This window comes from Saccostrea echinata, unplaced genomic scaffold, assembly GCF_033153115.1.
Source record: "Saccostrea echinata isolate AGI-Se365-2 ecotype Australia unplaced genomic scaffold, CSIRO_AGI_Sech_v1 ptg000027l, whole genome shotgun sequence".
In the NCBI taxonomy this organism is placed as follows: domain Eukaryota; kingdom Metazoa; phylum Mollusca; class Bivalvia; order Ostreida; family Ostreidae; genus Saccostrea; species Saccostrea echinata.
The window spans coordinates 12067296-12095100 of NW_026889776.1; the positions used below are offsets into that span (position 1 = coordinate 12067296).

General features: G+C 33.0%; 3 protein-coding genes across 3 annotated transcripts; 2 read left to right on the forward strand and 1 right to left on the reverse strand.

Annotated features, from left to right (window-relative positions):
- The first annotated feature begins 470 nt into the window (after window positions 1-470).
- LOC133193240 (multiple epidermal growth factor-like domains protein 10) lies at window positions 471-11188 on the forward strand. Its single transcript, XM_061329200.1, has 7 exons — window positions 471-492; window positions 3686-3928; window positions 6229-6468; window positions 6968-7105; window positions 7555-7695; window positions 10567-10707; window positions 11022-11188. Exons 1-7 carry the CDS (start codon window positions 471-473, stop codon window positions 11186-11188), a joined length of 1092 nt encoding a protein of 363 aa, XP_061185184.1.
- A 1961-nt stretch (window positions 11189-13149) lies between these two features.
- LOC133193071 (uncharacterized) lies at window positions 13150-18160 on the forward strand. The gene is made up of 12 exons (XM_061329057.1): window positions 13150-13402; window positions 13688-13843; window positions 14014-14115; window positions 15296-15385; window positions 15580-15856; window positions 15969-16251; window positions 16363-16599; window positions 16757-16833; window positions 16925-17029; window positions 17119-17333; window positions 17535-17699; window positions 17817-18160. Exons 1-12 carry the CDS (start codon window positions 13164-13166, stop codon window positions 18076-18078), a joined length of 2208 nt encoding a protein of 735 aa, XP_061185041.1. The 5' UTR covers window positions 13150-13163; the 3' UTR covers window positions 18079-18160.
- An 833-nt stretch (window positions 18161-18993) lies between these two features.
- LOC133193066 (P2X purinoceptor 7-like) lies at window positions 18994-19847 on the reverse strand. The gene is made up of 3 exons (XM_061329052.1): window positions 19788-19847; window positions 19406-19645; window positions 18994-19301 (listed from the first exon to the last, which is right to left on the reverse strand). Exons 1-3 carry the CDS (start codon window positions 19827-19829, stop codon window positions 19038-19040), a joined length of 546 nt encoding a protein of 181 aa, XP_061185036.1. The 5' UTR covers window positions 19830-19847; the 3' UTR covers window positions 18994-19037.
- Between the last annotated feature and the right edge of the window lie 7958 nt (window positions 19848-27805).

Here is a 27805-nt window from a genome sequence, read left to right on the forward strand (position 1 = left end):
TGTTGAATTGAAATACAAGAAACATTCTGTTAATTTCCACAGGCCCCGTCCACTGACGTCGGACCCAATGACAACTCAGGAAGTCCATGCATATTAGGTACTTGAACACCGTATTTTCAATAGAATACCTAGCAGCCAGTACAAACGACTCATGGATATTAATAATACAGATAACGAATCATTCAACAATAATTACTCTAATAGAAAATATTGCTGCCATCATTTAGAATGTGTTCAAGTCCAGTTTCACAAACCCGATATCTTTTCATGCAAGTTGTTGAAGTTTAAGCCCACTTCACTCGCTCAAAACAACATCTATAGATATAATGCAGATACAATGTAGTTATTAGACAAAAATGTTTTTCTGGTACATTTTTGACCAATCACTGTCAACTTGCACGCAGTTTCCAAAAATGTTATCTGTCCTATCTGTGAACAAATTCTGTAAATAGGTTAGATGGGGTGTAGCAATGACGAATAATAAAAGGGAAAGTAAGTTTTCCTGAATCGTAAATCTGTATTTTTTTTATTATCCTATGGAAAGACTTCAAGCTGGATTTAATGTGCAAATTTTGCCTTGTTTTAGCGAAGGACGTAAAGTACATAGACTCGCATGACTGGATATCGATATGAGGATAACCCAACTTGAATGAGGCTACATTTTTACTACAGAACAATTATTGTAGTTTGAATTTAGTTGTAAATTCATTAATTGGAGAGTTTTTTTTTTCGAAAATACGGATTGTTTTTTCATTTTCACCCCCTAATAATTCGGGATGACGTTGGTTTCCTTCTACATTCAGTATATCAAGCATAGTATTACCGGCATCTGAGAACGACCATCAACGACTTTGAATAGCATCAATCAGAAGTTCAATCAAATTAATACTTTTTTTAAGATTAACATTTGAAAGATAGAAAACCATTGTATGTTCTTCTTCTGCTGCTGATAATTGTTTTCTATCTGGATGTCAATTTCTACTGTTAGTATGGTTGCCCTCCCAAACATGCATTATTGATAAATGTATATTCATGTATAGTCTATCTTCGTCAGGATTTAGATCATAGTTTTGCGTGAATCTATATTACATGTAACACATAAATCAAGAACAATTAGAAAGGATAACATGACTTTTTAGCTCACCTGAGCTTAAAGCTCAAATGAGCTTTTCTGATCACCCATTGTCCGTCGTACGTCCGTCTGTCCGTCCGTCTGTAAACTTTTCACATTTTCAACTTCTTAAGAACCACTGGGCCAGAAAAGCTGAAACTTATGTGGAAGCATCCTGGGGTAGTGCAGATTCTAAATTATTAAAATCATGATCCCTGGGGTAGGATGGGACCACAATAATGAATCTAATTTTTACATTGAAATACAATGTACGAGATATTCAATAAATCTTTAAAGATCTCCTTTTCAAGAACCACTGGGCCAGAAATATTGAAATTTATGTGGAAGCATCCTGGAGTAGTGTAGATTACAAATTGTTAAAATCATGACCCCTGGGGATAGGATGGGGCCACAATAGGTATTACTTGGTGGAAAGTCTGGTGAAGAACAGCAGGGCCAAAGTTTCTCAGGTGAGCGTTGTGGCCCATGGGCCTCTTGTTTGTTTTTGTCATTAAAACCTTGATCTATCGACGGCTTTTGACTTAGAAACTAGGGAAATCTGTGTGATACAACAGTTACTGTAAATCTCTATTTACAACCACGATAACTCAATTAATTCAATGAAATGTTGGTCGAGGTCCTTGTCTTTGAAATGTGTGGACGTGGAAAAAGAACATGCACTCATCCAAATCTTTAAATAGCAATATGTTTTATCCTAGTCCTCCCAAGTTCTGTCTTTTCGCTATTCTTTTAAGTTTCTAAATTACGCCGATTATAAGTAAGTGGGTAGGGTGTTTACACTGTGCCATATAATTTACGAGAAATAACCTGAGTTTTTTCCATCTTATGTAGTCATTCTGAAAAACTCGAGCTGTGCAATTGCACACTAGATACATTACATGCAAACTGAATCATAATAAGATACAAAAGAAAATTTTAAAAAGTTCTGAATATTGTAACAAAGACCCACCATACCTAAATCCATGACTTCCTGGTTATACTGCTATAGATCAATGGTTGTAAGCAATATGTATTATCTTATCGCAAAAATGCTCAGAATACTGATTTTGTCATTTGGATTTATAAGAATATTTGGTTATGGTATGTAATTCCACTTTTTATTTTCATTAATCATGCAAGTAACTTAAGTATCTTGATAGTTAAATGTAGCAACTGTTACTCTAACACCTATCAATGCAAATTATTCGTACTTTTGTAAGATAACTAGATTAGACTAGGTATTGATTAATTGATGAGAGCTTTTTAAATGTGTCGTAATTTTCTGACTTTTATTTACCCCTTACCTTGACCTTACTTTTCCTTATTTACTCTAATCTTAAAGAAGAAAGGTACATTACGTATACTGAAGAATTTATTAGCCTTTTTGGGAGGGGGTTAAAGAAAAATTGAAAAGTATCGATTAAAGCATTTTTTCAAAAGATTTACTGTATGAGTACTTTTTATTTGTGACCGGTTATGTGCTTAAAGCTGAACACAACTCGTAAATAGGCATACGCCATTTTCGATATTACTATCTACGATATCAGCACCGGGGTATACTCTTTGCATTCGTTACACCTGACTGCTTTATTGTCACGGGTATCGGCTTGGATTGGCGACCCGTGTTCGTGCTGGTTATCTTGCACGTTTGTTTAAAATTTATTGCAGTTACGTGTATTTGTGTTTGTTTGTATACTGCACTGACCTGTGCAACTGTTGTACGTCTCTTTGGTATCTTACTCTCCTGCATTAGAAGTATCCAGTTATTTTTGTCGCTACCGAGTGCTGTATAGCATATACATCCGTCTAGATCGGTGACAATTGAACAGTGACTAAGTGAGCGGCTCTATATATAGGGGCCATCAGATATAGCGAGAGTCCAATCGAATATTGCGGACAGATTCTTTTTACGAAGCGTGTTCAGCTTTAATCTTGTCCCGTGCAACTCCTACTTTCCTGAGCGTGTCACCACAGGTCTTGAGGGCACTGTGATTAGTTTTGTGTGTTCTATACAACATTCCCCGGCAGCCATTGACATCAGTTTCCAAATATAGTTTTCTTCCATTGGTTTAAGATAAAACCAAATTTCACTTTAGGAGCAATTCGGGCCTTAGGTAAACATGCCAGATAAAAAAGACGACTTGGTGGCCCTACCCAGTTCTAGACCACATGTACCATGACCGATCTTAAAAGACTGAAGAAATGAAAATATTAAGGAAACTGATCATTACCTTTGACCTTGACTTCATGTAAAGGGTCATCAGCGCACAAAATAGATTGAAGTTTTGCCCTTAGATGTTTCAATGGTTAAGCATTTCGAAATATGGAATTATATAAGAAGAGTTTCGTGATCTTAACATAGACAATAATGACGATGCAATAATTTATTACTTTGCTTGTCAGTCACTCTCTGGTTGCTTAGCAGCGCAGTTTAATTTAAATTCGTCAAATGTTTGTTTTTTACTAATATTTTATTACTTTTTTGATTTATGATACAAATAACATAACAGAACACATGATGTCGCTTTAAGCAATAAGCAATCATTCAATTTTATAAACAAATTGTTTTTTAAGTCGATTTGTCACATGATAAAGCTTCAAGTCAGACATTAACGAATCCTTGTACTGAACCATATTTTTGTGGAAGTTGGTATATTGCAAGCAACGCAGTTGACAGAAATATGTCATCATGTACACGGACCGGAGTTATAGGAGGATCCTCTCCCGACACCAGTGTGTGGTGGAGAGTTGATCTTGGTGATATCTACAGTATTCACAGTATCAGGATACTATTCAAGGACTTTGGCTCAGCATACGGTAAATACTTTGTATTAGTTAAAAGCTTTACCACAATAATTATGGTTTATTTCAATGTAAAGCATATTATGTGAAGCGTTTCAAAATCAAATTGACGCAGGTTTTGCAAAAACTAATTTCTTTTCAAAATAGTTTTCATTCTTATTCCGTCTTAATACATGTACAAGTTAATGTGATAATTTAGAATGGTGTATTCTGAAGAGCTCACATGCACTGATGTTCAACTATCTACCTACATTTCTGAGATTTCTGTTGTCTTGTAAGTCAACATTCGACTAAGGGTGAGTTCACTATGCATCGGATATCCTCGTACTTGAACAAGTAGTGATATCGCTGCCAACCGAATATTATCAAAATGGAGCTTGTAGCATGTATTATGTGATTGAAATATTAAATATGATAGAATATTGCTTATTATTGAGAAAATATTCATATAAAACAATTTGTTTGAATGATTCTGAGTTCACCATGGATAGGACAATGGCATCGGCCAAATAATGTATTGAACCGGAAAAATGCCCTACCTTTATCACCGTGGCCTTGAAAATGCCTGAATGCTTATAAATAAGTCACAATATTTGATGATTCATTTAACATTAGCTTTTTTTTTTCTATATTTTATTGTATGTTTTGAACCACAAATGTGTAGAGATTTTAGTTTCTTCACATCACCTTAGATGAGGCTTGCTTTGCCTCGTAATTTGGCAACTTGGTCTGGAATATTATCAAAGATCTTTTAGTGCCAAGAAACATCGTGTCATATAAAGAGAACTTGTTTTATTTTTAGTTTATATTTTTTATTTCTGCAAAAAAAAGCTGTAAATTTGATATTATATATGTATCTCTAAACAAAAAAGAAGTAAGCTTTAAGATAGAAACAAGTTAAAAGATGAGGTCATTCAGGTTTGATGTTAGTTCGATGCTTAAAGTTGTCCGAAGCAAGGTACTAGTGTGTGTCCGATGCATGGTGAATTCACCGTAACGATAAATTGTAATTGCTAACAATGTCATTGTATCGGCCATAGAATTTTCGAAATGTTGACTTTAACGAAACTGCTAGTATCCTTGCATTATCAACTTATTAGCCAGTAGCTTGCCGTACATATGTAAAATAATTGTTCGTTCGTAGAACCAATTCTTGCCTACGCCATATGCAGGTGATATTTAAATTAGGAAAACTGACGTATGTTACGAGTATCTTGATCTAGGGACAGAAGTTAAAAGATGAGGTCATTCAGGTTTGATGTTAGTTCGATGCTTGAAGTTGTCCGAAGCAAGGTACTAGTGTGTGTCCGATGCATGGTGAATTCACCGTAACGATAAATTGTAATTGCTAACAATGTCATTGTATCGGCCATAGAATTTTCGAAATGTTGACTTTCACGAAACTGCTAGTATCCTTGCATTATCAACTTATTAGCCAGTAGCTTGCCGTACATATGTAAAATAATTGTTCGTTCGTAGAACCAATTCTTGCCTACGCCATATGCAGGTGATATTTAAATTAGGAAAACTGACGTATGTTACGAGTATCTTGATCTAGGGACAGTGTTTTAAACATGTAATCTTCTAATACACACTTTTCTTTATTGTGAATTCAATGTCATTAGTTTTTGGAAAATAAGGGGGAAAACAGATTTTAGAATTGTAGTTCGCATGACGTTCATAAAAATACCTGATTTTTAAGTTTTATTTCTTATATTTTATTATCATCTCAATTTTATACAATACTTTTAAAATATACATGTTAATGTTTTTAGCTCATGTTTTATGTATTCAAAATGAAGCACATCAAGCAAGTAATACTGGAAATCAATAATATTCGTCGGGGCCATTTTTGGAGGATTGTCTAAGTTTTGCAGAGGGGACGTAATTTCGTGCATTCGCTCAAAAAAGAAAGATGGCTTTTAACACCCCAAGTTTTAGTTTGTTTTTTTTTTTAGTTTCAAGTTTTAATTTAACGATATTTAGAGAAAATTTATGTTCTGATATATTGTTCGTCAAAGATCTTAAGAATTTAATGTGTCGCAAAAGTTTTACTGTGTTGCAGGCATAATATTTGAATAGTTACTGTGTCGGAGGAAATTTCACTGTGTTTGGGCCGACACAGTAAAGCAGCTTATGGAGAACTCTGATTTTACAAATCTAACAAACAAGATAATAGGCCCTTTTGCTCTAAAAACGGGCTTGAGACACAACTTTTCAACTTCAAAGCCACTATTGCATGAAAGTGATTTAAGAACATTTTTTTACAAAATGAAATTGATATGTTAACAAATTTTTAAAAATATTATTTCCAGTTATGAGACAAAGAGGACGATTTGCAGGATTCTCCATCTATCTTTCAAACTCCACCAACAGAGAAGATTGGGTTCTTTGTTACAAGGACGGACCTGAGCTGCCTCCTTTGGATTTTAACACAACTTGCATAAAATATGGACGATACGTCGTTTATTACAACGAAAGACTGGATGACGTTACCTATCCTGATGGTTACAAAACTCAAAGCATAACAATGTTATGTGAAGTGATAGTTTATGGTAAGAGCATACCAGCTAGTAATATTCTAAATTTTATTATGTAAATGCGTTTCTCTATGGTACCTTCAATCAGTTTTGATAATTTTCCTATCCATGAGCTTTGTGGTTTTACAAAGGAACAGTCAAAACAGTTTATGAATTTCATATGTCATAAGTACACTTGAAATTCATGTAAATGAAAATAATGATAATACACAATGTATATGAAAATAATGATAATACACAATGAGTAAAGTATATGTTTTGCATTACTAATTTGTAAGTTTTTGAAATAAATTTTTGCGAGTCTAATATATTTTTAAAAATTTTTTTGTGTTAACATTATGGGGTGAAAAAAATAAACAGAACAAATTAAAAGGCTAATGAGTGTCTCTGTCATAGTTACGTAGATTTCACAATGTCGCAAGGGAAACTGTAAATGACAAAAGTCCAGAAAACTGCACCATCCTGGTACATTGGATTAAAAACATTTACATGTACTTCGTCATGTATTGTACAGGTTGTGCTAAAAATGGAGTTTATGGCGTTAACTGTGATCTACCATGCCCTGCCAACTGCCAGGAACTGAGATGTCACATAGTTAACGGAAGTTGTCTGGGATGTAGGCCAGGATGGACGGGAGACAAATGTGATAAACGTATGAAGAGTAAAACGTGTGATAAGTTTTTAAACGAATAAGTTATACATGTATGAAAACTAATGCTAAAATATTTTAAACACTTTTCACCGTTTATCGCTAGAACGAATATTTTTTAACGCAATCTAAGAGTAGATATTGATAATTCTAAAATATCAGATATTTCAAAAAAATTTTAATTAGAATATCTAGATGGTGAAGAGAATGAAATACAACTGAAATTGGGGAAAAAATTTTTGAAATATATGGGGAAAAGAGAAAAGTTTCTCTTTAATCAAATCCATAATTTATCAGGTCTCTTCCAAATAAACATACAGCCACAAAAGTATACAAACTATTCATTGAAACCAGATTTCTGCAGCATTTGTATTAAGTGATATATTTTTGCTTGTTTTTATTGTGGTGAAATTTCAAGCAATTTGTTTTTTATATTACCTTTGAACAAAAAGCATGCCCTTTTGGATGGTATGGAATAGGATGTGAAAACAAATGTCTTGGTTATTGCAAAAACAACGTTACCTGCAATAATGAGTCGGGCAATTGTGTAGGCGGATGTGCTTCGGGATGGATGGGAGTCATATGTAATATAGGTAACGTTTCGGATTTTATATATATTTTAAAAAGTCACATTCCATAATAAAATATAAGTATTTCTCTTTAAAGATATTCTCTTGATTACTGGTATGTAATTTTGAAGACTTCTTTTTTAAGTATTCAATGTTTATTTTAAAAAAGAGTCTCCAAACCGATTAAATTATCCTTGATGAAATTCAGGCAATATGACTCAGTTACAACCAATAACACTAGACAGTTCTTTGATTTAAAGAAGGAGTTCCTTTCGAAAATATGGACCAATCATAGCATTGTCAAAATGAACTTTGGTCATAATCAAGAAAAGTTTCACTGTTGTTTTTTTTTAAGTTAATTTCAATACGGACAAATCACAAATTTAATACTCTTATTCTAAGTGGCATTTTACATTGTCATAGTGAAGTTGGATTATGATCAAGAAATATTTTACTGCCTTTCATGTAAGGGGCGCTTGAATGTAACCCTCTGTTACATTTCTATATCAGTGTCACAGGGACGATTATTTTACCCTTCCACTCCTTGTGTTCATAACCTTGTTTAAACGAATTCAAGCCTATATTGTTGACACGACCGTTGATCATAAGCTTGCCAAAATTTCTTTAAATATAAAGTCATACATTATTGCAAAATACTATACTTGAAGTTTCTTTGTCTAGTACTTTTTCAAATGCTTATGCTTTAAGGTCATATTTCGGAAAATCATACCAATACGACGTTGGACTGTTTTTCCTCTTACAATTCCAACTTTAAAGTTATAAATTCCACTTCTAAAGCTGGATTTTCCACCTTAATCTTGGTTTTGTCAATCAACTTTTAAACGGTTATTTCCATCTCAAAAACTTGCTTTTCCACCTTTAATCTTAGCTTTTCCAAATTAAAAGATTTGTACTTCCCAACTCAAAAGTAGGTACCTGTGATTCCAACTTTAAAATTTACTTTCTCAACTTTATAGTTTGTGATTACAACTTTGAAATTGGCCAAAGTTGGCTTTTCCAACTTTAATCCTGACCTTTTCAACTCTAAAGTTGGTAAATTCAATTTAAATATTGGACTTTCTACATTTTTTTTTTTCGATTTCACGCATTTTATTTGTATACTTAAATACGCTTTAGTACTAAAAAAAATTATGCTCTACAATTACAGTATAAAGAAATTAAAATATTTAGAATTTTTTGTCACATGCTTTATCAATCGCTGAAAGTTGATATATATTGTTGTATTTATATCTTAGTATATAAGACAGGTGAACAAAGAACACATTTACCACAACCGACATATTTTTTCAGCATTTGAGGTTGCTCTCAAATTTGCATCCCATAGTCTCTCTATATTTGTATGTAAAATAAAGATCAGTGGTTATTTAAATGTTAAATGATGTTAAACTTTTCAAAATCTCGATAGACTAAGCTTGTTTGTACTAATTCCTTTATACATATAGGTACAATGCACTATTGCAGTATCGGATCCAGTGGGGGATTGGGCCTTGGGATCTTTATCCCCCTATCCCCTGGATTTTGAAGGTTTTAATATTTATATTGCAAAATGTAAAATGGTGAAAACTCTATGTATTTTTGAGCAAGCTCATAAAATAATACACCCACTGCAATTTTTTAAAGTGGGTTTTCAAATTTTGTAAATGTGACTTTGAACTTGCCAAAACGACTTTGGTTTGAAAAAATGATGCATCCTCTGGTCGTAAATAATCTTTTATTGAAATATGGACATCCAATAATTCTATATAACAAAGTTCTAGACCAGTCATGATCTTTATACTTTTTCTACCAGTGACCTTGAACTTGCATCTATGACGATGGATCAAGGTTATGAAAAATCCTCAGTTACATACTCCCTTCCAAACACCGATTTCAGGGGTATAAAAATAATCTTAGACCCAGTCCAACCCTGGAAAATAGGAAATTCTAATGTTCATTCTAATGTTCGTAGGATATTTCTAAGACATTTTTTTCCCAATTAGTGGAGACCCTCCCTGAAAAAAAGGGTATTCAACATGTATTGATACGAAAAGCTAAATTCGATTTAGCTATTTTAATAAAAGAAATAATAAGTAATTGCCTGGATGGTTTCCAGTAATTTCATTTTTTTCTCCTCATTTACAGTTTCTTTCACGCAAAATTAGCGAAACCAAAAACAAAGTCAGTAGAAAAATTTGAAGTTTATCATGTTAAAAGTTTTAAAGTTTTAAAAGCTTATATCGAAGTTGGAAAAAAAAAACATTGAAAATTGGAAAAGCGAACTTTAAAGACGGCGAAGCAAAGATTAAAGTTTGAATTATCAGTTTTTCGGATTGTTTTACAAACTTCAACAGTAGAAATATCAAATATAAAGGTCGTTTGCCAGGTTTAATCTTAGAAAAGCCTAGATGTAGATTAAAGTTTGAATTACCATATTTTAAACTGGAATTACCAACAACTTTGTTGGGCAGTTAAAAGCTGAAAAAGTAAACTTAGAAGTTGGAATTGCTAACCCCAAAATTGGCAGTGATTAGATAAAAGTGTAATCAAAGTTGGAATTACCGATTTTAAAGTGAGCATTACCAACTTAAAAGTCAGAATTCAACCTAAAGCTGGAAAACCAATGTTAAAGTTTAAAAAAGCATTTATAAGTTTTTATCAAAGCAACCATGGAGCTCCATGTTGTTATTTTGAAAAATACTATTCATGAAAGTTGTAGAAAAAGAGTGAAATTGATTTGCAAAATGAGAATTAAAACAATCCTGAGTACTTTACGAGGAGAACATGAAAAGATATGTACATGTATCGTAATACCGGGTAGAATTGTAAGAAAATGAAACAATTAAAGATCTGAGAAGTGTGTACACATGCAATTTAAGTGAAATTACTTAATTACAGAATGTGTAAACGGAACATTTGGTCCAGGTTGTATTCATAATTGTAGTGGAAATTGTTTGAATGATTCTCACTGCAACAAAACAACAGGAAGTTGTGACTTGGGTTGTAGACCTGGATATATAGGACCTTTCTGTAACAAAAGTATGTACAAGTTAGTATCCCCTGCCTTTATCTGAAAATACTGTAAATTCTTTATATCTAAGAATGATTCTCAGAAATTTTATTTTTCAAAAGTTAGCGTTGATCTGATTAAGTGCATTTCTAAATAATACATTTATATATATGCATAAATGTATGATATATAATGATGTACTGTATTTATCTGTCTGTCAAAAATGCTAAATAGAAAACACAAGTAAATATGATACAATTACTGTATTTAATTTAAAAAAAAAAAAAACTTCTGTCGATTTTTATATCTGTTTGATAATTTATCTTAAATATTTTATTGACAGCGTGTCCTGTTGGAACGTATGGAAACTTTTGCAGGAAAACTTGCAGTGATAACTGTTTTAATGGCACAGTTTGTAATTATGTTGACGGAATCTGCAGTAACGGTTGCAACAATGGATATACTGGATATAGATGCAACACACGTAAGACATACAAGTATAAACAATGATACTTGCTATATGGCATCTCAGGGAAAAAAAGTTATCGTTTTCAGAGCTTTGTTATGGACATGGGTTCATATATAGTAAGTATCATTGTGACGTGATATAAAAATTTAAAGGTGCTTAGACACAGATTTGAACTTAATATTTTCTCAAATTTTCTGTATAATATCACGACTTATATATTGCAATAACAATTTACATGAAAATATAATTAAAAACTTAATTCTGGAAATCATTGGAACTACGAATTCCGGGACGCGTTTGATTAACACAACTTTGCACTTACACAAATTTTAACTTTATCCTTAATATTTAAGAAAAGAAGCGATTTGCTATGTATTAATGAAAAATATTACATCTATAATCCAGAAAACTCAGAGTAGAAATGTTCAAAAGGAAAACCAACTCACCAGTATTGTCAGTCCGTGCTCTGTGATGTGTAACAAAATTTTAATGGAAAACACCCGTGATACGTAAACTGTTTTTTGTAAACAGGGCACGAGCTCTGTTATTGTTAGTGTTTACGATTCAACGGGTGTGTTCAATTGTTAAATTCTGCACACACCACTGAGTACGGACTGTGAGTGGGTTTTGCTTTCGAACATTTCTACTCTGAATTTTCTGGGTTATAGTTTTAATATTTTTCATGAATACAAAACAAAATTGCCACTTTTCTTAAGTATTAAGAATAAAATCAAAATATGTGAAAGCGCAAGGATGTGTCAATCCAACACGTCCAGAAATTCGAAATTTTAATAATTTCGAGATGAAATAAGATTTTTATTATATTTTAGTATGAAATGCTATAGCAACATATAAGTCATGAAATTATACAGAAAATTTGAGAAAATATTAACTTAAAATCTGTGTCCAAGCACCTTTAATAAGTAATAATGAGATAAAATAAGTTATTTTAACAAATAAATTACAGCATATGGTGATGAGCATAAAGAGGTTGCATGCATTTGTGTTATCCGTTATTTATCAAAGAGTGCAAAATATCACCTTTTGATAACATGCAATACTGCAGAAACAAATCATGTGTCATAAAGGACGTCACTCGTCTTGACTTGACGCAGTAAAGGTGATACAGATAAGTGGATCCATTGAACAATGCTTAATTGAAATCAAAATCGCTTTAAATCTTAAAATCTAACCAAGAAAACTGTAAACCTATCAAGATTATATCAAGTTGCAGTATCACATAATGTAAAGAAAATAATAGGAATAGGCTAGTCCTGATAAACCTCTAAAGTGCGAGGACATGCATGTAGTAGACTGTTAAATCTGAAATAGGGAATGTAAATTATTTATATCATGGTTAATTTAAAAGGTGCTGGGAGTTGATTTTTGTCTAAATAATTTTTTTTATTCATTACGATGTAGACCGTCACGGTAGCTCCGTCGGTTGATCGGAAGGTCATGGTTCAAACCCCGGCCTCGACTGACTTAAGTCGATTAAAGATAGGTAGCAGCTGTCCCTTCGACAAGTGTAGAATGGTACATGTGTAGAATGTGTAGATTTGTAGAATAGAGAGGTAGAATTAAATCGGTCCTTCTTTTACTTATTTATTAACGATCAAAAACGCTTGGCGTTTTCTACGCGAATTGGAGTCGGCATGGACAGTTTAAGGACCTGTTTCCAACTGAAGATCTTGTATGAAACAACCAATTCATAGCAGTAATGACAGAAACAATTACAATGAAGAGTAACTCTGAGCATTAAGACATAATTGGATAATAATTAAAGCAATATAAGCTGTCAGCGGCGGCAATTTTTTTTTAATCACGAATGTAGCACGAAAACATTTTATCGATCTGAAATTTAAAATTATAGACTAAATTTGAACTCATTGAAGGTCTAAAATAAGTCGAAAAAGAGAAAAATAGCCGTTCATGAATTTTTGTCTTGCAAGACAATATTTCCCCGACGTAGTCAGAAATATGCAAGTGACCTCTGGGTCAAACGCTCGGAGACTGATGTTCGTACTGATGTACGCATGTGCAGCTTGTCGGAGATGCAGAGCAAAGATGTCGGGAAAACGTGGTGCGAAGATTAAATTAACGGATTCGGCGAGAAAAAGGAATAAAAGGGAAGCGAATGCTAGGTTAAACAAAAACAAAATATATATTGGAGATCAATACGATCGTTGGACGGAGCTGCGGACAAAATTATCCGTGAAAACAAATATCGAAGTTGCAAAGATTCTGCTTGACAAGTAAGTGTGTACAAGTTTAATTATAGCCAATTTAATGCAAGATACTAGTATAAATGATTGGAGAAAACTCTTAGTACCTTACTTGACTTGTAAGCATCATATCTTATTCAGCCGATGTTAGTTTTTTGTTGTAATATACAACAAATAAGTATCTTCGTAAGCCAGTTGATAGCGTAAATATTGTGAGGCACGGAAAGGGTAAATAACCAAACTCTGTTAAACGTTTAGATAACTATACAAGATATTTATATAATTATGTTAAACGTTTAGATTTCATTGTTCTAGCTATGAAGCTAAGGATGAGCAAAAATATACAAGTGTTCCTGCTGGAAAAAACTTCAAACCCTGTGTTACATCAACGCCTGGTCCACCAGCTTTGAAGAAAATATGTATTGTTCAGTCTGATTTGTCTGACATTTCACCAGATGAAGTGGGAAAAGAGTAAATATCCAAGCTTGTTTTACATTTGCAAAATTTTGAGAAGTATTTGTGTCAATTTTTGAATACATATATAATTACCAAAAACATTCTAAATGGAGTTTTGAAATTATTATCATTATTATTATGTAGAAAATTTACTTTTAAAAAGAAAATTTAAATAATATTTTCAGTGTTGAAAGTGCTATGTCTGGCATTGAGGAAATTGCAGAACCTACAGATCCAAGGACTAAGAGCTTTAAGCCATTTTCAGACAGTTTTGTGGATCCTTTTAGGTTTGACAACATTGCTCTTTTGTCACACATATTAAAAATGTTTCTTTCTAAGGCCAATAAAAATTAATTTGTTTGATGTACTCCGACTGACCTGTCAAAATTGCCCTTACCCTATCTTTTCCCCAGTACTTTAAATTTTAAATGTTTTTTTTTTTTTGGGGGGGGGGGGGGGGTCAAGGGAAATAGACATTGTTTCATTTTAAAGGTTTATAATTCTCTAAGATACTTTTTAGCTCACCTGAGCTTTTCTGATCGAAATTTTTCCATTGTCTGTTGTTGTTGGCGTTGGTATCGTAAACTTTTCACATGTTCATCTTCTCAAGAACCAGTGGGCCAATTTCAACCAAACTTGCCACAAAGTATCCTTGGGTAAAGGGGATTCAAATTAAAGGCCACCCCCTTTTCCAAGGGGAGATAATTATGAATTCGTGAAAAATTAATGGCATCATTTAAAATTCTTCTTCTCAAGAACCACTGTGCTTGAAAACATGAAACTTAAATGGAAGCATCCTCAGATAGTGTAGATTCAAGTTTGTTCAAATCATGACCCCCGGGGGTAGGGTGGGGCAACAATGGGTAGTCAAAGTTTTACATAGGAATATATTGGGAAAATCTCTAAAAATCTTCTTCTCAAGAACAGCAAAACCATGATTGGTCATAATTATATGGAAGCATCCTTAGGTAGTGTAGATTCAAGTTTGTTCAAATTATGACCCCCAGGAAAATACAGGGGCATATTTGTCATATTAACTCATAAGCATCCATATGAAGTACATCCCCCCCCCCCCCCCCGAACCACTTTTATATTTAAACTTTTCAGGACTGAATTGATTTCTGCTGTTTCCTAGCCAGAGTGCTCAGGTGAGCGATGTGGCCCCAGTGCCTCTTGTTTGAAATAACATTTTTATAGCAATAAATATTAAATCTGTCTTATCCGGTGTATCATGAAAGCATCAATAAATCTTAAGTTTATGCTTTTTATGACAGTAATTGATGTTAGCTATAGATACTGCAAAAAAAAAAAAACAAAAAACAAACAAACAAAACACCTACCTACATTCCCACCTTGAAAAATGTAAGTCGGAGTACATAAAAAAATATATTATTATTATTAGTGATGGCCTAAATACGTCATGTATTATTTTAGCATGAATGATTTTGATATATGCATTTTTATTAGATTGACAATGAGTGCCTCTGAATTGACATGCGAAGAAAATGACTCTTCTGATGATGAAGAATATGAGCCAAGTTTCCACCTGTCTTTAAAGTAATTTTTATTAGAATTATTATTTACTTAGTAATATAAAATTTAATTAAAAGAGGTTAAATATGTTTAATCATTGTAAATATTTCAGATAGCATGAAACATACTAATGGGAAAAATTATTGGTAATTGGTTCATTAAACTGTAATAACATAAATTTTTATAATTTTGTTATGTTTTTTTTATTCTCTCTATAGACTTGACCATGGTGTGACGCTAGATGAGTCGGATTCAGAAGAGATTGAGGACGATCAAGAAAGATTTGTAGAACATGCTGAGTATAGTTGTCTACCAGTTATACGCAACAATGATGAAATTGAACAACTGGTCCATGATTGTCCAGCCATGGTTTACATTAATCAGCTGATTACCTTGGCAGAAACAGGAGTCCCTAAGATTTGTAGGGTGAAAGGATGTGAAGCTCAAGTTCACATTTCATCAGAAGTAGTGTCTTCAGCTGTGTACCTGAGATGGGTAATGAACTTCAGTATAATTTTAAAAGAATCATATATAATACATATTGTGACAAGGCATCATTCACCTTTCTTTTTGAAATACAAAGGCACTTTTTAAATTTCTGTTCCAGGTCTGCACAAACAATCATGAGGCACACAAATGGTGTTCGCAACCTCTTCTTAATAGACGGGTTCACAGTGGGGATGTTTTAATCTCAGCAGCTTTACTGGCGTCAGGAAATAATTTTCAAAAGATTTCCCTGTTTTTTAAGTTCCTGAAGCTCCCCATTCTGTCTGTCTCATCATTTATAAAGATACAAAGAACCTATGTCACTCCAACAATTGAAGAAATTTGGAAAAAGCATCAGAATGATATTCTAGAAGAATTCAGAGGAAAAGATGTTGTTGTTCTTGGTGAGTACAATATCAACCAAATGCTTGTATTGTTTGTTTTGTCAAGAAGAGGATATATTTAAATTTTCTTTTATTTTGATTATTTGTTTTTTTTTTTGTTTGTTTGCTTAGGCGATGGTCGTATGGACAGTCCAGGTCATTCCGCACAGTACTGTACGTACACATTTATGGAAAATGAAACCCACAAGATACTGTGCTTAGTGACCATGGACAAGAGAATGACAGGAAGAAAAAGTGCAATCCTTGAAAAGGCGTGTTTTCAGAAGGGCCTGCAGTTTCTCCTTGAAAAAGAAATAAATGTGGTGGAAGTGGTGACAGATGCACATGTGCAGATTGAAGCTTTAATGAGTATGTGTCTTTATATACTTCTTTGTTTTTTTTTTTTTTTGTTGTTTTTTTTCTTTTTTAAACCTTAAATCTGTAATTAGGATTTTTTTCTGATTTTTCTTTAGGGATAAATATATAAATTAGATTTACTGTAGCTATCATCATGTTTTTATAACAGAAAAAGATTACCCAGAAATAAAACATTCATTCGACATCTGGCATGGGTCAAAAAACCTTGGGAAAAAACTAATAAAGGTGAGACAATTTAAGATTTTTTTTTTAAGAACATTTTCAAAATTTGGAAAAATGCTAAATGAGTAAACTGAATTTTGAACATTATTTTCAGACTGGACAAGAAAAATCAAAAAAACCAATATTACAGTGGACAAGAGAGATAGTAAACCATTTTTGGTTTTGTTCCTCTGTAGCAAATACAGAAGAAGAGTTTATTGTAAGTTTGAACTGTAAATAGAAAAACCACTTGATTCAGTTTGTGTTAATAGAGAGTGAAAAAAAATTTAAGACTGTTCTTCTTTTCAGGGCATTTGGTTTGGAGTCATACATCATGTTGTGAATGAGCATGAATGGATTTTGCCATACAGAGCAGGAGCAAAAAGTTCATGCCAGCGTGGTCCATTAACAGAGGAAAGGAACAAAGATTGGCTTGAGGCAGGATCCCCAGCACATGTTGCCGTGCGTGAAATTGTTAGGGACAAAAGACTAATAAAGAAGATTCCTTACTACCTTAATTGCCGGTATACACAAAATTGATTGTATACTACATTTTTCTACAGATATTTTCTATTTATGCATATCCAATTATAATGTTTCCATTAGAAAATGAAAACACAAATGTGATATATATATAACAGATTTCTTAAATGTTAGATTAAAACTTTTCAGGAAGGTTTCACCATGTATATAGTTTATTTAGTGATTTTTTTTTTTTTTTACAGAAGTACAGCCGCTTTGGAGAACTTTCAAAACCTTATTTTGAAGTACTCATCAAAGCGCCATTCTTACACACCTCCAGTGTACAGAGCGAGAAACCTTGTTGCTGCACTGGACCACAATGCAAATTGTGACAGAGAAGCTGCCAAAAGAAAAGATGGATCACTAAGGTTTCTTTTTCTCTCATTCATTTATTTTTTAAGTTAAAATCTACAATATACCATTGTAAATTATTTTGCTGACTAGGTTGGAATGCATTTTGAAATATATTGAATCTTGTACTTTAGGCATCAGCGGTACTACAGCAAAAAAAGTGGAAGATGGTCTGCCTACCCAGTAAGAGAAGAAAAACAATATCCATATGCAACTGACATCATGAAACTGTGTCTTCAGAATAGGATTTTTGACCCTGTTGGTATGAACAAGCCAGTTGTCCTTGATGTGGAGGATCCACGACGTGTGTCCGAGACCCTAGCTCCTGTTGCTCCACCGCCAACTGAATCTCTGGTGGCAGAGAAGAAATCTCGATTTCTCCATGAGAGCATTTAATTAGTCAGAATCAAGAAAAGAGACACGTCTCTGATCTTGTTTAATATTGCAATTTTGAACATTTACCTGTAACAACAAGAAGTCGGTGAGCGAATGCTCACTAGTAATACTCCCACTCTGATGTGAATATACACTCTCATGTTGACATCTAATTCATGCAAAAATGAATCCTACCATATGGCATGCCTAAACAAAGATTGTGCTAAAATTTCAAGCATCTGCGCAGAGTAGTTGCTGAGAAAACTGCGACGGAAATTTGGTACATACAGACGCATGGATAAACAGGAAGTTGACATCGGATTCAAACAAAAATGAATCTACCATATGGCTTGCCTAAACAAAGATTGTGCTAAAATTTCAAGCATCTGTGATGAGTAGTTGCTGAGAAAACTGTGACGAAAAATTTGTTAGTGACAGACGCACGGATAAACAGGAAGTTGACATCAGATTCAAATAAAAATGAATCCCACCATATGGCATGCCTAAACAAAGATTGTGCTAAAATTTCAAGCATCTGTGATGAGGAGTTACTGAGAAAACTGCAAAAAAAATTGTTTTGGAGAGACACGGAACACACAGACATACACACAAGGGTAAAACAGTATACCCCCCACTCCTTTGGAGTTATGCAAGCTACTTATAACAAGGATAATGTTGCAATCAAAAAACTTTTTAGATTTATGATATGCAATTTTCTGAATTGCTTGGATACTTTGAACATTTATGTTATTGCAGAATTTTGTAAATAATACCTTTATCTCTGACACCCAAGTAACTCATCAATAGGTGTTTGATACAGTCTTTTAAATATGACATTGCATGTTTTGCTTTTTTTGTTCTTTTCTTTTCACATTGATGAATGAAAAATGATACATAGTATTTCAAAGATTTATTCAATGTTTAATTAACCTTATTATTATATAAAAACAGCAATATGTGAAAATCAAATGTTGTCTTTATCAATCTAAGACTCCTTCTATGTATCCCACATATTGACCAGAAGGTTCAGGATATTGGTCTCGAATTTTCCATATGCAGCAGCTGGGAATGACCTTTCGGTTTCCAGCTCCAAGACGGCCATGCATCCACATAACATATTGTCTGTAAGCTGTATGTCGATGAGCTCTGTTGTAGTTGTCATCTCTAGGTTCTGCCAAAGCATCATTCCTAAATCTCATGGCAACTTCGAGAACCAATTCATCTAGCACTATGGTATAGAAATCCTATACATAATAGACATTACACTGACTGTTTATCTTCACCTTTTTTCATATCTAGTTGGTGTATAATAATATTTTGATCAGAATTTGAAAAAATGAAAACTTACAGCTAATTTTGTGTGACAGTTCTGGGGTACTTTTCCACAGCACAGTTTTTCCCTCTCGGTAGGCATCTCCCTACAGTTATTGCAAGAGCACCAGTCTGGAACCGCAGGGCTATTCCCTGGTGTTGGATCCCCATTATCATTTGCAGTCTTCAGGACATCCATCAATAATGAAGGCTGTTTCTTGCAGACTAACTTGAGAGTTTCCTGTAGTGCAGCCAAGTCCATATTGGAAATACATTCCTGAAATTGAAGTGCTTGTTTTAAAAGAATTTTATTGATATTTATAAGCTGGCTGAAATAAGAACTTTATATATTTCAATTGATATAGACATTGATATAGACATTTTATAATATATAAATATTAATATATATGTGTATATACTTCAAGCTGAGATTGTCTGTCCCGTCGAGCCTGAGCTGCCATTTCCAGTCTATTCAAGCCAGCTGGCTGCACGCGCTGTCGTCCTCTGCACATTCCACGTCCTCGACCTCTCAAGACCTAAAATCATAAACAACACTTCATTTGTTTTTTATGTTTTATTTGGGGGGGGGGGGGGGGGTAGGGGAGGAGTAGAACTGCACTACTACCTCAGTAGCTTTAAACTGTCACATTTTTTTGGGAGAGGGGGTAAAGAGTTTAAATAATTTGCTCCTACCCCAGTAGCTCTAGGCTGTCTGCCTCTACCACGCCCTCTTCGTCTGACATTGGATATCTCTTCATCTGATGAACTTGGTGAATTTGGTGAAACACTCCTTGATCTTGATCCATTTGATAACTATAAAATTAGTACAAATATAATCAAATATGATTTCAAAAATTATTTTTATTTTTTACATTCAAGTAAAACCCACAGTACCTGACCATATGTGAGCCATATTTTTTTCCACTATATATTTCATTGAAAATCCATTTTTCTAAAATATTATTGCAGTGTCTTTTGTTGCTTATTTTTATAACTAAAACACATAAATGTAGAATTTGTTTGCAGATTCTTCACATAATTTCAAAATAATTTTATCTGTAGTGTAAGAATTGCATTGATATAACATGTCAAATGTGAAAGTAAAATTCCAAGACTCTAATTTACAAGAAATCATAATTTGAGGTAAGAAATTTTTGTCTTGAAAAATTCATGAATTATTCTCACTCTCAGTGATTAGTGTATCATTTTGTTTTGCATTTTGAGACAAGAAAATTTGAACTATTCTGTATTATTCAGAAAAAAAATAATGGAAATTGGACCTCATAACATTTTTTTTATTAAAAAAAAAAGTTTTTCCATGAAATATATAGACTGAAAATGCAGTTATGACTCACTTATTGCCATGATTATACTACATACACGTGTTGACAGAGAAATAATATTCTCAGCAAACTTACATAAACTTGATCTATGCACAATTTTTTATAGGCCTAATGGTTAAAATTTTTATTACTTTTTTTTCTATGCAGACACTAAAAAAGAAGTTCAAATTACTTGAGAGTGCAATAACTAGGCAAATAGGAGCGTAAAACGCGACTTGCACTTGCAGCATCTTACACATTCTACTGATCTGGAGATAGAAATCCCGTTGGGGGCCTCTTCATTTATGCAAACGTCACTCTATTTTCTGTTTAGCCTGTTATGCTTTCGGTGAGGCTTATTTAAGTTTTTATGCAATACTGTGAAAGAAACAACACTTTAAAAATGTTAAAGAGTAAATTTATCACGTACCTCTGATTCTTCCATCTTCGATTTGATAATGGATTCAGCATCTTGCACGCGCTGCTTAATACTCGGTTATCTCCGTATCCCGTCCCGAATATTAATTACCGGTGGCTGGAGAGACGGTCAGTTCAAACAAACGATCGATTTAATTAATGTATTTGTGTATACGCAACAGCTGTAGTTTACTGATACTTGCAGATTATCTATTTCTAACACATTATTGTTAATTAGCCTCATAAAATTGGGTTAAAAAATTGCCGCCGCTGACAGCTTATATTGCTTTAACATTTTAACTCAAGTACAGGTGGCATCAAATGTCTTGCGGTCAAGGTCTATTAGTTTGTATTTAGCACTATCACAGAAAATTATTGTCACTCAAGAACCTGTTCATTCCACACAGTGACAGTCCCTCCACCAATTAATTTTGACCGAGACAAATTGCTTAAGTCGGTTTCCGTTTCACAAATTTATTGAAACTCCAAAAACTTATAACAAAATCAGTAAGGTTGGGAGTTGGTGGTACGAGCGCCTTGACTGTCACTCTCCAACTGCCAAATATTAATATTCTTACATGACAATGAATACAAATGTTTCAAAGAGATAGTTTCACAATAGAATTAATAAAAGAGAGAAAAATAGATATCGATTAATAGCTTAATTATATAAACGTTATACCATCGTCTTCAACTTCTCTCAATATAGTTTATTTTCTCCATCCATGAGTCTACTCTGCTCTGTTTTTTGCAAATAAAATAACAAACTATTTGTCGTAAATGGGCATTTATTAGAATGACAAACACATTAACCAAATATGTACAAAAATTACGCATACCCATATTTGAATATATCCCTTATAAGGATATTAATATACATAACGAAAAAATACAATTATGACTAGAAGAATTGGCAAAAAAGATGGGAGAACAAACACGCCAAAACACATGGGCAATTATTAAAATTCCCAACAAATTAACCAAAAATGGACAAAAGTTACACATGCCAAACACGCCAATCTTAAAAACATATAAAACACACGACAAAATAAGTACGATATATTATAACATCGTTAAAGGTGTTTAGACACAGATCTGAACTTAATATTTTCTCAAATTTTCTGTATAATATCCCGGCTTATTTATTGCAATAGCATTTCACATGAAAATATAATTAAAAACTTACTTTATCTGGAAATTATTGGAACTACGAATTCCGGGACGCGTTTAATAAACACATCTTTGCACTTACACAAATTTTAACTTTATCCTTAATATTTAAGAAAAGAAGCAATTTTGTTATGTATTGATAAAAAATAAAAAAAAGAAATCTATAATCCAGAAAATTCACGTGCTCTGTTATTGTTAATGTTTACGATTCACCGGGTGTGTTCAATTGTTAAACTCTGCACACACCACTAAGCAAGGACTTACAATACTGTGAGTGGGTTTTGCTTTCAAACATTTCTACTCTGAATTTTCTGGGTTATAGTTTTACATGTAATATTTTTTATTAATACAAAACAAAATTGCCACTTTTCTTAAGTTTAAAGAATAAAATCAAAATATATGAAAGCGCAAGGATGTGTCAATCCACCGCGTCCAGAAATTCGAAGTTTTAATAACTTCGAGATGAAATAAGATTTTTATTATATTTTAGTATGAAATGCTTTAGCAACATATAAGTCATGAAATTATACAGAAAATTTGAGAAAATATTAACTTAAAACCTGTGTCCAAGCACCTTTAACATAGCAAATCTGAGAACAAGTAATATACCATTACTTAAATATCAATACATGTAAATTATTGAATCAAATACAATTGAGTATATATTGAGTGGTTGCAGGGGAGGGGGTGGGTCAAAAATTTGTTTCCATCAGAATGCATGGTCTGGAGATAAACAAGATCAAGTTACAAATATATAGTAGCAAGAATTAATTGCGGCACTGAAAATTCCGGAAAAATTCTCTAATATCAGTAGAATAACAGAGATAGTATAAATTACTTTATGTTGCACATAAATACAATTATTCCATCGTCTTCAACTTCCCTTAATATAGTTTATTTTCTCCATCCATGAATCTACTCTGTCTCTGTCTCTGTTTTTTTTTTTTTTTTTTTTTTTTTTTTTTCTTTTTTTTTTTTTTTTTGGCAAATATAACAACAAACTATTTGTCGTAAATGGGCATTTATTAGAATGCCAAACAAATTAACCAAATATGTTAAATATTACACATGCCCATATTTGAATATATCCCTTATAAGGATATTAATATACATAATGAAAAATACAATTTTATTAAGACTAGAAGAATTGGCAAAAAAGAACAAACACGCCACGATAACTCACAAGTTATGGACAAGTGCCAAAATGTCACTTTGATTGTTCAGATAAAAGTCACTCAACGGCATAACAGGGGAGAAGGTGATATATGTAGGTGCCTCTTTCTCCAAATGAACACGTTCCCGTGTTCCAAGGTTGCGTACATCTTTGGGGCCTAGCACTAGTCTTGAAATCCTGAATTAACACGGTCATTGCACCTGGCTAAATTCACATGTCTGCCATGACCACTAGTATACCGAATCGCATCAATTTTTTGCTTTGGAGATTGTATATCTGTCTTGCAAAACTTTGTAACAATTGTCTGTAGTTCCTTTTCTTTGTTTTGAATTAGATATTTGTTTCACTTCCTCTTACAATCCAGTAACCAATTTGTCGCTTGTAACATTGTATGACGTTTCTCGAAAAATGTCTCAAGTGCAGTTTTGTGGTCGGCTTCGTCACGTAAAACATTAATCCTGTGGTGCGCAGCCTCTATTTGACTCTGAAAGAGTTTCTCTTTAACGTCCGACTCCTTGATTTTTGAAAAAAAGGGAAGTTTGACTAGGATCAAACGCTTTTCAGGAAACATTCACGGTGTGAAATCGATTAATTTACTTTCAATTCATTTTGGACATTAAATGTTATATATTTCATGTTTTGTTTTTATTTGAAATTTAATGTTCTTTAATTATTTTGTTTTAAAAGTTGCAGTTAACAAATCTTTCTCATGTGAATTTACTAATTTTATTTACTGAGTGACACTTATCGGACAGCAAAGGGGCAGTATTAATGCCCAAGGACCATATTAATCAATCATACAAACATAGTTTAATTATACCCCACGCAACAAGTTGCGGGGGTATAATGTTTTTGACACTTCCTTCAGTCATTCAGTCCTTCAGTCCAGTTTTTTTTTTTTGTCAGCGCAACTCCTCATAAACCGCTGCACAGAATTTCGTCAAACTTTGCAGATATTTAGGACACGATGTGTAGATGTGCATATTACCAGGAAATTCCGATTCCATTTTTTTTCTGGGAATTTTGGCACTTTTCAACTTAGATTTTTGGCCATATCTTGAATATAGAGATGAACAGTTTGTCAGCGCAACTCCTCTTAAACAGCTGCACAGAATTTGTTCAAACTTTGCATATATTTAGTACACAGCGTGTAGATGTGCATCTTACCAGGAAATTCTGAGTCCCTTATTTTTGCCCTAAGAGTTTTGCCTATTATTGAAGAAACTTTCCAGCTAGGTAATAATTCCATCCACTGGAATCAGCTTTTGTAATGAAATTTTATGTGAAATATTTTATGACCTTAAAAGACCTCTACTGATTTTGAGATCAAAATATTAATGATTTAACACACCCACACACACACACACCCACACACACACACACACACACACACAATCTAGGCTAGTTCGCCCCCCCCCCCCCCCCCCTCAAATTGGTGCTTTGCCTTAAATACATGTAATTTCATAAGTACAATATATAAACAAATTCATATGACTTCATCATAATTTTGTTTCCATTAATTATTTAAATGTGTAAATTGTCATGTGTTGGACATGGACTTACACTCATTAACAAATCAAAATCACAGAGGAATTTAAATAACAGTTTGTCAGCATAACTCCTGCACTGAATTTCCTGAAACTTTGTAGGTATTTTAGACATATAATGTATAGATTTGTATATTACCAAGAAATTTTGATTCCATTTTAACTAGAAACTTCAGCCCAATTAAATTTGTAACATACAAAGATTTGAATGTCCTTATGTGCAAGAAGTTTTGATGTGATGATTTTTTTGCAAGTAATGCCACTTTTTAAATTATATTGTGAATTAAAAATGCACTGTGCCATTCATTACGTGTTGCATTGTTTTGGGGGAGCGTGGGGTATGTGAGCTTGCTCACTTTTTCTTTCATTATTTAAATGTCGGTACTCTTTATGTCCATGTCATCAAAGCACTTCGTTATTCTGTTCATGATACACTTTTACTCAATGTCAATACTTTTCATCTTTAACGCATTGTTCAGTACCTCTTAAATACCCCTGTCCAATTCTATTGGGCAGTTCGGAGGCCGGGTGTACTACCGGCCATGTCCGACTCGTTCCTCTCCATGCTCTACCATTTTTACTGAAGAGTTTGGAGGCCCGATGATCTACCGGCCGGTATCGGTTAAGATTCGACTCTTTAAACTATTGTTGAAATTCATGTTGATTGGTTTTTACCATCGTCTATAATAAATTCGGAATCCTGATTTTAGCAGTTTTTGGTTTATATATTGGAAGACATTAGGAAATACGGCAAATCTCTCGCTTACCTATCATTACGCCTCCACAGCAATACTGCTTCATTACCCGTCAACACTCCTTCTCTCCGTTTGTGCTAAAACAACAGAATGATATAGATAGTTCAGGAATAAGTATTTACATCTTATAACCAAAAAACTAATGGTTATAAGACCTTAAAAACTGATGAGGCCTGTGTCACCGTAGACGTTGGCAGATAAAAATCCATCACTGCTCAATGGATCTGAATGTCAAGTAAAGGTCTAAATTGAAGCCCTTTAACGTATATGGCGACGTCTCTGTATGAGTCAATCAATCATTACGAAAAAAAAAAAGGCGAATTGGATTTATTTTATTTTTTTATTTATATTTGCTATTACACACATACTCGGCTAAATAACAAGTACTTCCCAAATAGCACAAACTAGCTCCCGGCACTTTTAAGGTAAGGGATGTAAACCTCTTTAAATATGTATCGATTCTTTGGCCAAAAGCAACTGGATGCCCTTGCATCAGCGGTAATTTCTACATTCAACCTATCAATTGAATTTTTATACCAGTCACATGACACACAGCAGATACATGCGGCGTAACTGATACTGACCTATTTCGTTTTGTTATATTTAATTCACTTTTCCTATATTTTTTTACTTATTTTTTACGGTATTAATAAAATTATAATTATGCAAATGAACAAAGTGTTAAGATCACATTTCCCAATACCTTCCTTAACATAGCTGAGTTGTTACTTCATAAGAAGACATTGTTGATATGGAGCTAGAATTTGTAATTTACGCTTTTTTTAAGCATGTGAGAGAAGCTTGTTTGGTTCAAACTGTTCCCAGATATGCTCATCTAATTGCCGCACTGCTTATGAATGTGATAAAACTGATGGATCATGTGTTTGTACTTTTGGATGGACTGGATCACCATACTGCAACAAAGGTATATCTCATAGAGAAAAAAAAAACATATGATCTCAGTTCTGAAATCTAGTCTCTTTTTTTTAAATATATTTAGAATAAAAGTTGATGCTGCCCGTGTATTACTTATTATTTATAAAACATGGTTATTATTTTTAAAAAAAGCGGGAAGTGTCTATTTTCTTTTCCAAGCTTGAGAATTTCATTTGAGAAATGAAATTTTTTTGAGAATTCATGAGGACATGAACTACAATGCTTCACGCTGGCATTGTTTGTGAAGCGCATTAGCGCTTCATGATAAATGTGCAGGTTTAAAGCGTTGTAGTTCACGTTCCTCATGAATACACAAAAATTATATTCATATTTAATAAATAATTTAAATATAAGATATGATATCTTATATTTAAATTATTTTTTTCTGACGATTTGCTATAGATGTTTGTGATTCAACGATCATTTTTGAAACAAAAAAGAATGGAGGTACAAATGTATTATTGCTTATTATTGTAGGTCATGAAAAATGAACTGTTTTTTTTTTTTTTTTTTTTTTTTTTTTTTTTTTTTTTTTTTACAAAGAATCTTAAGAACAAAAAATAAATATTTTCATATGAATCATTTGAACGCTTTCTCAATTTTTGTTACTGTAAAGTATAAGGAGAATTTAATATCTTTCTTTTGTTTTGAAACACTATACATTATAACGTAGCAACCTTATTTCAACACTGAGTAGTCGGCAAACCATTTGTGGACGACATTTATGCAAATATCAATATACAGTACAATCATTCCAATAACAGCGTGTCACTTTGCATGATCGACCGTAGTAAAATTTCACAAATTGATTACAATATCACCCATCGATTGGATGTTTGATTCAAATGACATCAATACTGCTTTACATATATAATTATAACACAGAAGCCAGCCATTCTACTCATAGTATTTCCTCTCACAGTGTAATCTGTAACTTAAAAAAAGACGTTTAAACCATACACGAAACTAAAGAAGTTTTAATTTTCATATTCTATGCATTTTTATAAAATTAAGGACATGTCATAAAACAAAAGTATAAAAATACAATTTATAAAATTAAGGACATGTCAAATGCAATCACCTGTTGTATAAAAAAAAAGGAATAGACAGAAAATT